Raw genomic sequence first — 14,509 nt, 5'->3', positions numbered from 1 at the left:
TTTGTGTCAACTTTCAAAATTAAGATGCTTAATCATTAAGCTTGAATATGAAAAATACAAATATTAATTTTATAAATTTTATTTTAAAAATTTTATGCATATTTTCAAGACATTCAAATCATAGTATTAAGAATAATAGTTAAATAAAAAGTTAAATATGTTTTTACTCATGTATTATCAAGCGATTTTGGTTTTAGGTTTTAGTCTCTATTAGGTTTTAGTCTCTATTTTAAAGTAAGATACATTTTAATTTTTTTTTTTAAAAAAAAACTTTGATTTTAGTCCTCTAAAATTAATACCGTAAAAAATAAATCGTATCAACAGTATTAAAAATATATTGATTATATTAATTGTCTTATGTTTTTTTCCAATATGTAACGTATTCACTTGTTTCTTAGTTTTTCTAGTCGGATGTAGATCTATATTAATGTTTTTCATGGGAAGAGTTTGCAAATACATTATTATGTTATAAAATGAGAATTAGTAATAAATAATTTAATTGAAATTTTAGTAAATAATGACTATATATAAGAATTTTGTGGGTCTTGATTATTGAGCTTAATCTTATAGATTTATCTTATTTTAAGAGCTTTTTAATTTGTCTAATTATTTTTGAACCTTCTACAACTTAATTATGATTTATCTTTTTATTTATGTAACATTTTAAGTATTTTATCTACTATTGGTCGAGGTGTCTTCAAAATATAGAGTGAGACATCTTTCTTCTCGATCTAGTATATCAGTTCCTAAGATTGAGGTGATTTGGTCAAGAGTTTTCTGTCAAGTGATGCAAGAAAATATTTCTTTATTTTTGTGTGTTTGACTTTCTTAAATCATAGTATGTACTAATTTTGAGATTTTAACTTAAGAAATAATTAAATAATAAATAATAAACGATTTATAATATATTCTTAACAAAATATAAACGATATGAAAAAAGATAAACAGGGTTATTGAAAAATAATATAATTGTTAGATACAAACCTGTGAATACATATAGAAAATAATGTATCTTCATTTTATACATTTATAAATATATTTTTCTTATAATTTTCACTCTCACATAATTTACTTAATTACTTTTAGTAAATTCTCTCTTTTCCATGGCATATTTATCTTCAAAGTTTTTTTTTCACAGTTAATTTTTCTCTTGTTTTCAATTTTTTTAAATCTTTCAAATTCAGGTTAATATTTTCTTTTAGAAATTGTGAAGTTTTTTTCTATATTTTTATTTTTGTAAAAATCTAAAAAATCGTGTTTTAGATTTGATAGTATATTTGAGCATTAATCTTGACTAGAATATTTTAGTTCTAGGATGTTAACTTTCAAAAAATATTTGCAAATGGTTTGGTGTTGAGTGTCGTTAAACACTGTTTTTTTATGAGAAAAATGATGTTAAGCGTTGTGATTGTCGTTAAGAACTATCTTTTGCGAAAAGTCTAACATTGAATGTCATCTCTAAACATCAGTTTATATGTTTAAATTGTTTTTTCTTTGACTATTGTGAGTAGATTTACAATTAACTTTGTATATGCTTATGAACATTATAATGTTATAAGAATGTGATGATAATGTTGTAAATATGTTTGGTGTTGATGTTGAAAGAATTTCAAAGGAAAAATTCTTTGTATGCATTAACATAAGAAGGTTAAAAGTATTGGACTTTAATAATTATTCATACTCAAAATAGAATATAATTAATTATGTGATGAAACTATTAGTGTATGCATTGACATAAGAAGTTAAAAGTATTGAACTCTAATAATTATTCATACTCAAAATAGAATAGAATTAATTATGTGGTGAGAGTTCCAGAATGTCTTAACCACTAGACTATTAATCATAGATGTAAAGAGAACTAACCTTATAAGTTTTAGAATGATAACTCCTTTGTTTGTGATTTTACATAACATAAATATTATTACAAGTGATGCCTACATCAAAATCTTATATCTAAAACATGTATTCAGATAATTAAGTACATTGTCAACTACTTATATAAGTATATAACATATTTTACACATGTTTATAAATTGGTATATTGTAATTAAATTAAGCCAAATACATTAGCTTATTCTTTCACTTTGTGGTGATAATCATTTTATAATATGAACAAATATTGAAATATGTGATCATTTGCTTCTGATGAAAGACAAGTAAGTGATAAAGTAATTTAATAGTTTACTTAGTTATTTTATATAAGATTTTTATTTTAGAAAAAAAACTCATGTAACTTTATATATATATATATATATATATATATATATATATATATATATATATATATATATTATAATTATTATTATGATAAACAATTGTATTGATATTGCTTATATTTTTAAATATTTATTTTATTTTACCAATTTTATAATATTTTATTTAATAGTTTTATATCAAGATATTCCATTCTTGACCTAAATATGATTAATTTTCATTTTAATCTTTTCATATTTTCACTCTTTTGTTATTTTCATTTAACCTTTTTCTTTCTTTCCTGGGTAGAAAACATGTTCTATTTTATCATGGTTATGAAAAAATGTCCGTTAATGTTCTGTTTTTTCATACGAATTTTAGTATATATAGTATAACAGAATAATAACAACATTCCCCCAGTATAAACTTTTTTTTTTCTTTAACGGTGGAAGAAGAAGGTGGAGTATATTACAAAAATGTATGTAGCGGTGGTGCAGTAATTGTTACGATGGCTTCATATAAAAATGGCAGTAACTATACGTAATCCATTATTGTTGTGTTATGTGAACCAAATTCGCAACCTGCAACTTGCAGGTTCTTTCAGGTTACAATTCTCTCTCATCACGATCATGAAGAACAGCAACACCAACAATTTTTGCGCTGCGTGGCTTTTTGTTCTCATATTTCATTAGTGTCACTGTCTCAATTCCGCTTCACTTTCCCTTCTTTTACACTCTCCAACCGACACTAAATGGAAGCGGTGGCCGCCGTTTTTCTATTCGCCACCGCACTTCTGTCGGTGGTGGAGGGGTCGCCGGTGACTCTGACACTGGAAAGAGCGTTTCCTTCGAATCATGGCGTGGAGTTGAGTCAGCTCAGAGCGCGGGACAGCCTCAGACATCGTAGAATGTTGCAGTCTACTAACTATGTCGTAGATTTCCCTGTCAAAGGCACCTTCGATCCCTCAGAAGTCGGGTAATTCTATCACCCATTTTTCAATTCTAAGTTTTTATGTGTTTTTTGGATCAATTTCTCTCATGGGTGTCTTCAAATTTCTTATCTTGGTGATTCTTTGTCATGTGTGGCTGGCTCTCAATTCTGAGCTTTTCTTTATGATATTTGAAATTCTCTTGCAATTCCAATCTTGATGCTTTTGTTATATGCTTTGTGCTCTCCATTTAATGTTTTACTTTTTGAAATGAAATAAAACAAAACAAAAATTTTGGCTTTTCCCACAGGCTTTACTATACCAAAGTAAAAATGGGTACTCCTCCAAGGGAATTTTATGTGCAGATTGACACTGGGAGTGATGTTCTCTGGGTTAGTTGTGGGTCCTGCAATGGTTGTCCTCAGACAAGTGGGCTGCAAGTAAATTTAACTTCCCTGCTCCTTATTTGTTAGTTAGTTGATTCAATTTAGTACACAGTTTGGATGAGACTATAACAATGTACTTTTGGGATTTGTGAATGATACTGATTGAACATCATCTTTGCTGGATTTGGTTGCAGATTCAGCTCAATTACTTTGACCCTAGGAGTTCATCAACATCTTCATTGATCTCTTGTTCTGACCGGAGGTGCAGGAACGGAGTTCAGTCCTCCGATGCAAGCTGTTCCAGTCAGAACAACCAGTGCATTTACACGTTCCAGTATGGAGATGGCAGTGGGACATCAGGCTATTATGTGTCAGACTTGATGCATTTTGCTAGTATTTTTGAGGGAACCTTGACAACAAATGCTTCTGCATCTGTAGTTTTTGGGTGAGCTATCACGAGTTTGAAATAACCAATCTCATGTAGTAGGATAAGACTGGTGTTATTGTTGTATTGTGAGTCAGAAATGGCTCAAAATAGCATTCCTATGTTTTAATAAGCACCCCTCCCTCATCTCCCCTTCTGAATTTGTTGGTTTAAACTTGTAAAGCATCGTCTTATAATGTTTTACTGTGGAACANTTGTAGCATCCAGCAAACTGGGGACTTAACAAAGTCTGAGAGAGCAGTTGATGGGATATTTGGATTCGGGCAACAAGGCATGTCTGTCATTTCCCAACTCTCATCGCAAGGAATTGCACCAAGAGTGTTCTCTCATTGCTTAAAAGGAGATAACAATGGTGGAGGTGTCTTGGTTCTTGGTGAAATTGTGGAGCCAAACATAGTTTATACTCCACTTGTTCCATCGCAGTACGTTTATTTATTTNTTAGNCTACATGCTACATTTCAATTTCTTTATGCCAATTTTTATTTGTGGTTTAGTATGTGCTATATAGATGCTGCTTTATGGATTCAGTGAAATTTCAACATGGTATTTATCATTCAGATTATCTATTTGACTTGAAGATTGAAATTTTTTTTCAAGTGTTTACTTCTGTTGATTTTTTTTTTGTATGAGATGAAAAAAGTTGATGAATTGATGGAGCTTCTTGTGTTTGTTCTTAGGAACCTAATAAAACAAATAAATGAAATCAATTTATAACATCTAGGACACTAGTTACTGTGTTGTGAAAATGTTCACCCGACAATAGGTATTTTGCACTTTGATTGTTTGTCACTGCACAAATTAACGGTTCTAGAACTATGGGATGGATGGAATGTTTTCAATGTTCTTGGGTGCCTGCTCTTGGAAAGGTGCCTTGTGTGAGGTCAAAGAATTTTCATTCAGGGGTTACTGGTTGGTCAAGTGGTCCTATCTATTTATACTTAGTGCAAATGGTGGTTAGATCTCCAAAACATTGAAATCAGTCATCAAAACACAGAAGGAAAACATGTTCCATCTTGAATCAGAGTCAATTACTTCTTGTTTAAGGTGATGATACTCTCAAATTGATTTCTACTTCTGTAAAGCCCAATCCTGAAATCAGCATGACAAGGTCTGTTGATTTTTAAGCCTTGAATAGCTTGAGAACTGAACATCTCAGCCAGCCTTCCTTCCACTATGGGTGCATAGTTTGTAATAGGTGTGATTTGGTGCAAGTGCTTTTATTTGTTTACTAGGATTTTACAGATAAACCGCTATTGAGGCTTAATTTTTGGATTTTACAACTCTATCATGGTTACTGCCTTTCCCTTGTACTAAAAATTTGCTTCAATTATGGCTTAACATGATACAAAAAATTGAATGAGAATTTTCAAATTGGAATATATCGCTATATATAGTTTATTTGTGAAAACTGGTTCGAGTAACTGCTTCCTTGGCAAATATTTCAGGCCTCATTACAATTTATATCTGCAGAGCATCTCTGTCAATGGCCAGTTTTTGCAAATTAACCCTGCAGTTTTTGCTACATCAAGCAACAGAGGTACCATTGTTGATTCTGGAACAACTTTGTCCTACCTTGCAGAAGAGGCTTATACAACCTTTGTGAATGCGGTGAGTTATGTTAGGTAATTTCTTTTCATCCAATTGATTAATAATAGATGATGCTTTGATCCTTCATATGTGATTAGCAATAGTGTCATTATTTATTCTTTCTAGGAAATTTATTGATAATTAACAGCAATATTATTGTTGATGCAGATTACAGCTGCTATTCCACAATCTGTACGCAGTGTTCTTTCCAGGGGAAATCAGTGTTACTTAATAACCACCTCCAGGTTAAGTTGACCTGTTCATATATATTTTGTTGATTTCAAGCATTCTTCTTTTCATGTTTGGATAAAAATAAATTTTTTTGACACTGTTTATCTGTCTCTCTGGCTATACTTTGTTTAGCACTGTTGACATGTTTCCACAAGTAAGTCTGAACTTCGCTGGTGGTGCATCTCTGGTTTTAAGACCACTGGACTACCTTATTCAACAGAATTATATTGTAAGCAATCAAGTTTTAATTTCCTTTTATTCAATTTTCTGAGGTATAATATCTGACCACTGGACTACCTACATCTATTTTTCATATGCATGTTATTATTATACTCTGCATGTTTTCTCACTCGTACAAGGGTATCAATTAACCTCTGTGTTGCAGGGTGAGGGTTCAGTTTGGTGTATTGGCTTTCAGAAAATCCCTGGTCAAAGTGTAACTATTCTAGGAGGTATAGTGCTGGTTTGGAAACTTTAGGTCCTTTGTGGATGTTTTTTGGTAATATAAGGATACATAAAATAAGTTGATAATGTCACTGAAGTTAAAATAGCAATAGTTGGACCTTAAAGCTTATATTTAGAAAGAAAATACTTATATTTTGTAATTTTGGTAATGCCCACAAATAGTATAGAATCAAAAATAGAAATCCTTGTATGCTGTACATTCTTAACTATCATGTATGATATACTAACAACATTGGATTCTTTTGGGGCAGATCTCGTATTAAAAGACAAAATTTTTGTCTACGATGTTGCTGGTCAACGCATAGGATGGACTGACTATGATTGTAAGTTTCACCAACACTTCATTGCAGACACATAGCAAACGAGATGTGTAAATAAGGATTCTATATACTTATGAAGTAAGGTTTCTTTAGGTATTTGGAAGGATCAGATTACTAAAACTCAAATTTTAGACCAACTAAAATAATTATTGGTTATTAGTGTTTGTAAATAAATCATTAACAAAAGGGTCTAACATGTAAGTCTCTTCTTTAAAGTAAAAGGTCTCTTCAATTTTTCTTTAGACTTTCACTCATCATTAGTTTTATAAAGCTAAAAGGGTCCAACGCATAACTCTGTTATTTGAAGTAATAGATGTGTCTAAAGTTTTAACTTAAGGTGTCACTCATCATTGGGTTGTGTTGCATTGTATTTGTATATGTTGAAGGGTACATCATATTCAAAGAGTTTTACAATTTAAATGCATTAATATAGGTTCATTGCCAGTGAATGTATCTGCATCAGCTGGTAGGGGCAGAAGTGAGTTTGTAGATGCAGGAGAGCTAGGTGGAAGCACTTCTTTATGTGAAGGACCTCACACTTTGATAAGGACGTTGTTGCTTGCTCTGTTCATGCACATAACACTAATTTTGTAGCATGTGGAATTGGAACTTTATATTCTTTTTTTTGCTATGTATTTCTCTTGCCGGAATTGGTGCAATCGGCAAGACCACACGTTCCGTTATTACTTGGATCGTCACTTGTTTGTGTTTTCTTTGTGCACAACAGGGTTGTCTGTTTTAGCTTCAGGTGCTTATTTGAGTCACTCTTTGTCAGCCGTGTCTATCATCGTTTTTTTTTTTGCTTTTCTGGTACATAGTATTGTAAATTAACATGGTTTTTTTCTTGAATGAAGATACAAGTCATAACATGTTTGTCAAACTCAATTTCTGCATAAAAATATCATCATAGTTTTTTGTATAAAATGGCTTATTGTAAATTGTGGAGGGCTTTAGAAAAATAATTATTCAGATCATGTGGATGTAGCATTAATTGCTATAAAAATTACAGAACGGTTCTCCTGCACATAAAACTTACGTATATCATCCACATAAAATCAAGAACTAGACTAGAATAAAAGCAATTCAAACGTACCTTCGGTTAATTCGCCTTTCACCCTTTATAAATTTGAGCATTTTTGAAATTTTATTTATATTAATTTACCACAATAAAAAAAATTGTAATCAAAATTGTGGGTAAAATGATTTTATCCGGAAATCAAAAACCAATAATGTATTTGTTGTGCAAAGTAAACTTTTCATTTTATTGAATTCAGATCATATGAGAAGCCGTAATTCGACTCCTATCTATGTCTTCTAATATTACCATAACATTTTAGGATGATATATTACTGATTTTGATTAAATAGAAGTATCATTTCATGCCTTCATTTATAAAACACAATCAACAACACATTTAATTAAATCTTAGCCATCAATAAAGTAAAACAAATGTTATGCCCTTACAAAGTCATAATCGTATTTCACTTCTCAGAATTGTTCTAGAGAACCAAAAAACTCTGTACGTGGCGGCGCAGCTATGTTTTCAGACCAAAAAGACATGATGCCAAAATGTTTAGACCAAAAAAGGATTTGGCAACACCAGAGATTTTTCCACAGATCTTTACAGAAAACCATCTTGAGTCTTCAACAGAAAAACATCACGTCGGCGACATTACCCTTCACCGAAGGCAATTTAACCTCAAAGCTGGCTGAAATACCCTTACCTCCAGTTGAAGAACCAGCATCCGATGTGTCACCTTCAATGTAATAGCGAGCACGGAAAGCGGCCAAATGGGCATAATAAGCGGGAGGAACTGCAAGCAAACAATCAAACTCCGAATGAGAGTGTAAATACGTTAATATCGTCAAAGATATAGGAACCGAATTTGATGTAACAAACCTATTGAAACTGATTTTGTGCACCTTGCATAGCTGAAAATAAACTCAAATTTCAATCACACTTAACAAGACTGATACACCCAAAGCAACAACAAAAATAGTAAAATATAGTACAAATAGCATGGGAGTAGAATTTTACGTGTAACACAAATTATTGGTCAAAATTTGCAACTCATCAGCAGTAAATTTATTCTCATCGAACAATACATGGTAATGAGTTGGTCGGCTTGTTCCCTGAAAAATATATACATCCAATGCAAGCAGGTAACTTATCAAATGCCTTTAGAAAAATAAATAACAAGTTGAATGCACGTCTTAAGAGTAATGGCATTACTTGAATTCCAGCATGACTATTCAGATAAAAGTCAAATTCCCGAGGATGACATATAGTTGTATCAACTACAGTACCTGAAAGAAAAAGTACACAATTAATAAATTCAGGCGTAAACAAATGAACCTGCAATGTAGCCAAACACAGCTCAGATATAAAACCTGGCATTATATTTCCACTTCTATCTGTACTATCACGTGCTCGTGCTCCGTGATCGGCAGGGAACAACCGAGTGTGGTGCCTCTTCTGGACCACCACAAAAGTAACTGGGGGTAAATAACCCGGTTCTAAAGAGCTACAAGCCTGAAACAAGATATATGAAACTCACAATTAAGAAGAGTGGAATAAATCTCCAATTACAACATCATGCATTCCCGTATGATACACAAAAAGAATTTTGCTCAAGAGTTTCAATGAGTGTGTCTTCGTAAATTATCGTGACTGTTATAAAACATGCATCTTGTCCTCTCTTCAAAAGAATTCCCCAAATCCCACATACCTTTCTTATGGCGTCCATTTCATAAAGAAGCACTTGATTAAACTGTCCTTCACTTACACCATCTCTGTTGAGAATAAATTTGAAATTGAAAAATGAATTAGATACACAATAAGAGCCTAATAGCACAAAAAAGTTCAATCAAACCCAACCTGTAGAATATAATTCTCTCCGGTTTACGATTAGTTGAATTTCGGAAAGCCCGAAACAACTCCCTGAAAAGAGTAAAAAAAATATGTCAATTAGGTTGGCTTTACAAAATTGGCAATAGCAAACACCAATCAACAATACCTGATAATTCCTGAAGGTGGAATTCCCCTTGCCGAATCTCCAATATAAAGATCGTGTATCATTTCATCGCGATGTTTCTGCGCAGAAACAACTCCTTTGTACCTTGTTACAAAAGGCCAATCCATGGATGCCACCACCTACACAAACATTGAGCATTAAACCCAGTAAAATCACCGAGTAATGCATCTACAAATAAGACTGAAAAAAAGAGCTTACTGCAGCAATGGAAGGACTACTGTCCTCCCCTGGCTGGGGATGCGTAACATCTGCACCAAATATTATCGTCGGTACATCGGAGACATGAGGTATTCTATGCACATATGCATCATTCAACATCGTGTTTGTACCACCCACCTATATAATCAACAAAGACACGTTTACAATTTAAAAGAAACAAAAGGTTTACTGAAACATATATATCTTAAGCAACAATATGATTAACACAAACAAGGTTTTTAGTGAATAACTTCAACCTTCACATTTATCTTGAGGGCCAGATTTTCAAGATATTGCCTGCTCATTTTTACCACTTGTTTGGGCTGGCAACACTGAGATACTATTCCTAATTCTGTTTCACAGATGCGCTTTATTTTCCCTGTCAGAACGAAATGATTAGATATGATAGAGCCAAATTAAGAGTGTATTATATTTGAAAATTGAAATCACTCACCATATGACCCCTTGACGTCAGGTAAAATTATAATCAACAATTGGAGCCCTACATTCGCCCGTTTACACTGCTTATGCAGGTTCCCAAGGGCATTCTCTATTTGACCACTTGGAGATGATGTGATTGGTACTACAGGACTTTCTTTAAACCGCTGGCATAAAATCCAAGCAAATAAAAAATACTCAACAATCTAGCCATTAGACAATCACAGTAGCAAACTGTACAAACTACCATACCATTCCCCTGCTGTTACACATTTCAGCCAAATTCTGACAAAGTTGATATGGCAGATCTCTGTGTATTCTTCCAGAAAAGTTTAGGCAAGTCCAGTGTTCAACAGTACCACCAGCAATCATTTTCTACAAAATATTACAAGTGGTTACATCTTTTTATCCGGTCCAGTAAATTATTATAATATTACTTGGAGTACAATACTTGATTGACATTAAATTTACTTGTAATAATTCCCAGTGTATAATTGAACAGTGTATAATATTAGTCATATCTAAGGTACATGATAACACAACTTCCATAAGAAAAATAACAAATAATGATGAAGAATGAGATACAAAAAAGCATTAGGTTATGGAGCATTGTAATCAATCATACAAAGAGCACTCAATTAAACCACATTACTCACGAAAACCATAATCAGTATTTTATAAAACATTGGTATTAATTACCACCCGACAGGAAATCATCCACAGATTTACCTTATTAATCATATTCCACTGTCCCATATTTGGTTGAATCTGTGATTCACTTCCCGATCCATGGTATTTAAGCTGCAGAAACAAAATAAAATTAGATATTCTAAACAAAAGAATTGGCCAAAATGTGTTACGTATAATCATACCATAGGAGGAGGTAATACACGAGCATCAAGTACTACTGGATCCTCCCTGACTTGAATTTGAAAATGGCGGGCAAATTTGTCCGTGCTGAATTTTCTCTGCCTCACAATCTGTCAAAACAGAAAAAATCACCACCAGTAAAAGAACTAAACAAGCAAAACATGCCAATTCATTACGAAGTAGGTACCTGTCTGATGGAGTCTTCCCTCTCACGAGGGCGCTGACATGTGGCCTTTAAAAGAGCAGTCACTTGATCTTCATTTAATCTCTTGGTGTATCTCTGTCCAGCAACAATTTGACAAAGCTACAATATAAAACAAGTACATTGAAACAAAGTTAAGTCTCCCCAAAAATACTCCATACATTTTCTGTATATACACTCGTAAAAAGATGAAGTGATGCAGAGATAAACCTCCATAGGCAAAAATATTGGCTTAGTGTCACTACCAGCTTGAAGAGCAGAAAGCTGTGTATACTGCAATGAAATATTATATTTCTCTTGGAAATACTGAACAACAGATTTGTTGGTTCCATTTTCATCAGTAAACCTAAACATACAAATAACAAAGTCAAACTCTTGGATTATTCATACTACTGCGCACTTTATATATAAGAACAGAGAATACTTTTGTAAGTTAACTCATGAACGGACTAAATGAGAATGATTTGGACATAAACCTTTTTGTCATTTAAAAATGCCAATAATTTATGAAGAAATGAAGTATAACAACTGAAATGCATATTACAAAAACCCATGTCATTACGATAATTTTTTCCACCAATTAATAATCTAAATATAAATCATAAACAACAATTAAAATGGAAAAACTAAAGCAAAAGTTCCTTACATTAAGGCTCTGAGCGGCTCTTTTGTTACTGCAGTGACTTTGTAACGTCTAATATTCTGTCCATGATTAACTTGGACCTTGATTCCTCTCAAAGTTTTCTTAATCTGTAAATTAAGAACCAAAAGGCACACATGATTTCTAAATTAATTATACACATTTCAACATGCCCAGACTGAAAATTAATCAAACGATCTCAAGAAAAATCTGGTAACAGATCTTTACTCACAGCATAAACAAAAACCTCATTAGTATGCACTCAAAAGCAAAATGTAGCTCAATAAGAACAAAAAAAACACACAATCTTCGAGCACAATACAAAAATCTCATTGGTATGCATTTATGAGCAAAATGTAACTTAATAAGAATAAAGAACGACACAAATTTCCAGCACAATACCTTAATTCGGTCCTGATCAGGCAAAGGCCTGCGTAGATCGAGTCTAAAATTCTTCGAAACGAAGTCAAGGACAGGAATGGCCTCATAAAATGCCCTAGCTGAGACATCTGCAGCACAAGAATGATCAGTTGTCAAGACTGCTTTATTCAAGACACTCAGAACTTGACCAACATTGACATGTTAAACCAACCAATATTAAGGGACAGGCCCATCTGAGTTGGGCGAAGACTCTGGTAATACCCCCGCCAATATTCGGTTCCACTACCCAACGGTCCTTTCGGACCCAATGCAGGAGAAAAAAAGGATCTCCCAACCACATCAAACCTTCATTTTAAAAAATAAACAAATCAGTAAAACAGAGCACAGAACAGTTCAAATCAAAATTCAACCAACAAAACAACACCAAATAAAAAACAACATCTCAGAAGGTGTAGCCCGCAGAACAACATCAAGGGCCTGAATAGTTTCCTGTGGGCAGTCCAACTGACGGCGAGCGAGAAATTGAGTAAGGTGATTAAGGTCAGTCTTCGAAGCAAATCGGATTGTGACCCTAAACTCACGTTCACGCTTTTTCCTATGCCAATAGAAACAAAATTACCATAAACTAATGAAATATTAAAAATACATTTACATTTAAATAATAACAATTATTGATTATAATAATAATAACTACAAAAAAAAAAAAAAAAAACTAGAAGTAAAGGTGGCAGAAGACCTTAGTTCATCGTTATCTCCCAGTTTGACCTTAAATTCCTTAATTTCAAAAGGGAGAGGTCCGGCGGTGAAAAGACTTTTTCGTCCATCGTATGCGGGCATGCGATTTCCCAGAATCGATTCACAGTGTGCTCGAACCAACAAGTCGATAACATCTCTGGAAACCTTCTTCGAAGTAATCTCCGGAGTGATTGCCACCTAATCACATAATGAACTCACTCAGACACACATCTCATTTCACTCTCACACGCATAAGCAACAGAAAACACTAACATGCAACCCACAAAATTAAACTAATGCAGAACAGAATAAATACGATTCAACTAACTAACATCGTAGTGATATATTTCGGGCACCGCAACTTTCACTTGAAAATGATTTGCTCTAATTTGGATCTTCCTTCCCGCTCTCCCAAATCCTGGCCGGTCTGGGAATCTCATAGCCTTCGACGATGACGGTGCTGACGTCTCCAATGTAAGTTGCTTCTCGAGCGCAGAAGTAACTGTTTGAACTGCCGGCGGAGCCGTTGTAGCAACCGCTCCCAATCCAGGAACTGGCGCCGGCGAGGCTTGGACTGGCGGAGGGCGGGATGAACCCGGTCCTGCTGATGCAGGGACAGGCGCCACGGCACGGGGAGGAGCGGCGGTAGACGGGGCCGGAGAAGCAGCGGATGATGTTTGTGCAGGACGAGGGGAAAATGTTTGAGCCGGAGGAGACGGAGCAGAATGCCCGCGGCCGCGACCGCGGCCTCGGCCTCCGGCAGCGGAAGAAGAAGCCGAAGATTGCTGCGGACGGTTGAAATCCGATTGGTTAGAGCCGCGACGGGACATTGTTGCAGGTGAGAGGTTTTGCAGTGTAGTTTGTGGTGATTCTGAGTTTTATGAAAAATGGCTCTTCAAGTTATTCTTTAAGTAGTGAACTGCGTTGGGGGGAAGGTAACAGTTTGGTTTGGAATGAGGAAGGAAGGAAGGAAGGAAGGCATGAAGAAAGAGAGAAAACTAATGGGTAAATTTCAAAATCCCCCATTTCTTTTCATTAACAACTATTTTCTGCAAATAAAAAAATAAAAACTGCTTGTAACTGCTTTTGTAAAATCCGAAATTACAAATTACAAATAAAAGAAAATAAGAATAATTAAAAAAAAATAATAGTATCCAACAATTAAACTCATTTTTCCTTTATTTCAAAATTTTTTTCTTCCTTTTTATTTTATTCTTTCACAGAAAACTGACTTGGTGTATTTAAAGAAAAATAGAAATACCATCGACAATTACGTGTTTACTATAAACAGCAGAGTTTAGTTTTTTTGTTTGTCGTTGAAGAGTACTAATATAATAATGTTTGGAATAGAGTGAGAGTTTACTAATTAAAAGAAAATAGTAAACCATAATAAATTATAACATTACAAGTAAAGAAATAGATAATATAAAATATATACTGTTTTAATCAATGCTA

General features: G+C 33.6%; 2 protein-coding genes across 3 annotated transcripts; one reads left to right on the top strand and one right to left on the bottom strand.

Annotated features, from left to right (window-relative positions):
* Window positions 1–2,636: 2,636 nt before the first annotated feature.
* Window positions 2,637–7,440, top strand: LOC106756508 (aspartic proteinase-like protein 2). Of its 2 annotated transcripts, none has more exons than XM_014638970.2 (10): window positions 2,637–3,168; window positions 3,432–3,561; window positions 3,702–3,952; window positions 4,147–4,374; window positions 5,398–5,560; window positions 5,708–5,784; window positions 5,903–5,999; window positions 6,156–6,222; window positions 6,487–6,558; window positions 7,001–7,440. In XM_014638970.2, exons 1-10 carry the CDS (start codon window positions 2,945–2,947, stop codon window positions 7,147–7,149), a joined length of 1,458 nt encoding a protein of 485 aa, XP_014494456.1. In that variant the 5' UTR covers window positions 2,637–2,944; the 3' UTR covers window positions 7,150–7,440. The 2 variants fall into 2 exon arrangements, with proteins under 2 accessions (XP_014494456.1, XP_014494455.1); XM_014638969.2 differs by having other exon boundaries at window positions 2,638–3,168; window positions 6,989–7,440.
* Window positions 7,441–7,968: 528 nt separating this feature from the next.
* On the bottom strand, window positions 7,969–14,098 carry LOC106756516 (protein argonaute MEL1). Its single transcript, XM_014638978.2, has 22 exons — window positions 13,387–14,098; window positions 13,056–13,252; window positions 12,759–12,914; window positions 12,531–12,664; window positions 12,341–12,447; window positions 11,945–12,048; window positions 11,509–11,644; window positions 11,284–11,400; window positions 11,099–11,206; window positions 10,956–11,027; window positions 10,479–10,601; window positions 10,243–10,393; window positions 10,046–10,167; window positions 9,789–9,926; window positions 9,573–9,709; window positions 9,434–9,496; window positions 9,285–9,348; window positions 8,947–9,088; window positions 8,789–8,862; window positions 8,594–8,688; window positions 8,456–8,487; window positions 7,969–8,369 (listed from the first exon to the last, which is right to left on the bottom strand). The coding sequence occupies exons 1-22, from the start codon at window positions 13,882–13,884 to the stop codon at window positions 8,200–8,202; spliced, it is 2,940 nt and encodes a 979-aa protein (XP_014494464.1). The 5' UTR covers window positions 13,885–14,098; the 3' UTR covers window positions 7,969–8,199.
* Window positions 14,099–14,509: the final 411 nt, after the last annotated feature.

This window comes from Vigna radiata, chromosome 2 (genome assembly GCF_000741045.1).
Source record: "Vigna radiata var. radiata cultivar VC1973A chromosome 2, Vradiata_ver6, whole genome shotgun sequence".
Taxonomy (NCBI): Eukaryota; Viridiplantae; Streptophyta; class Magnoliopsida; order Fabales; family Fabaceae; genus Vigna; species Vigna radiata.
This window is presented reverse-complemented; position numbering and strand designations above follow the sequence as displayed.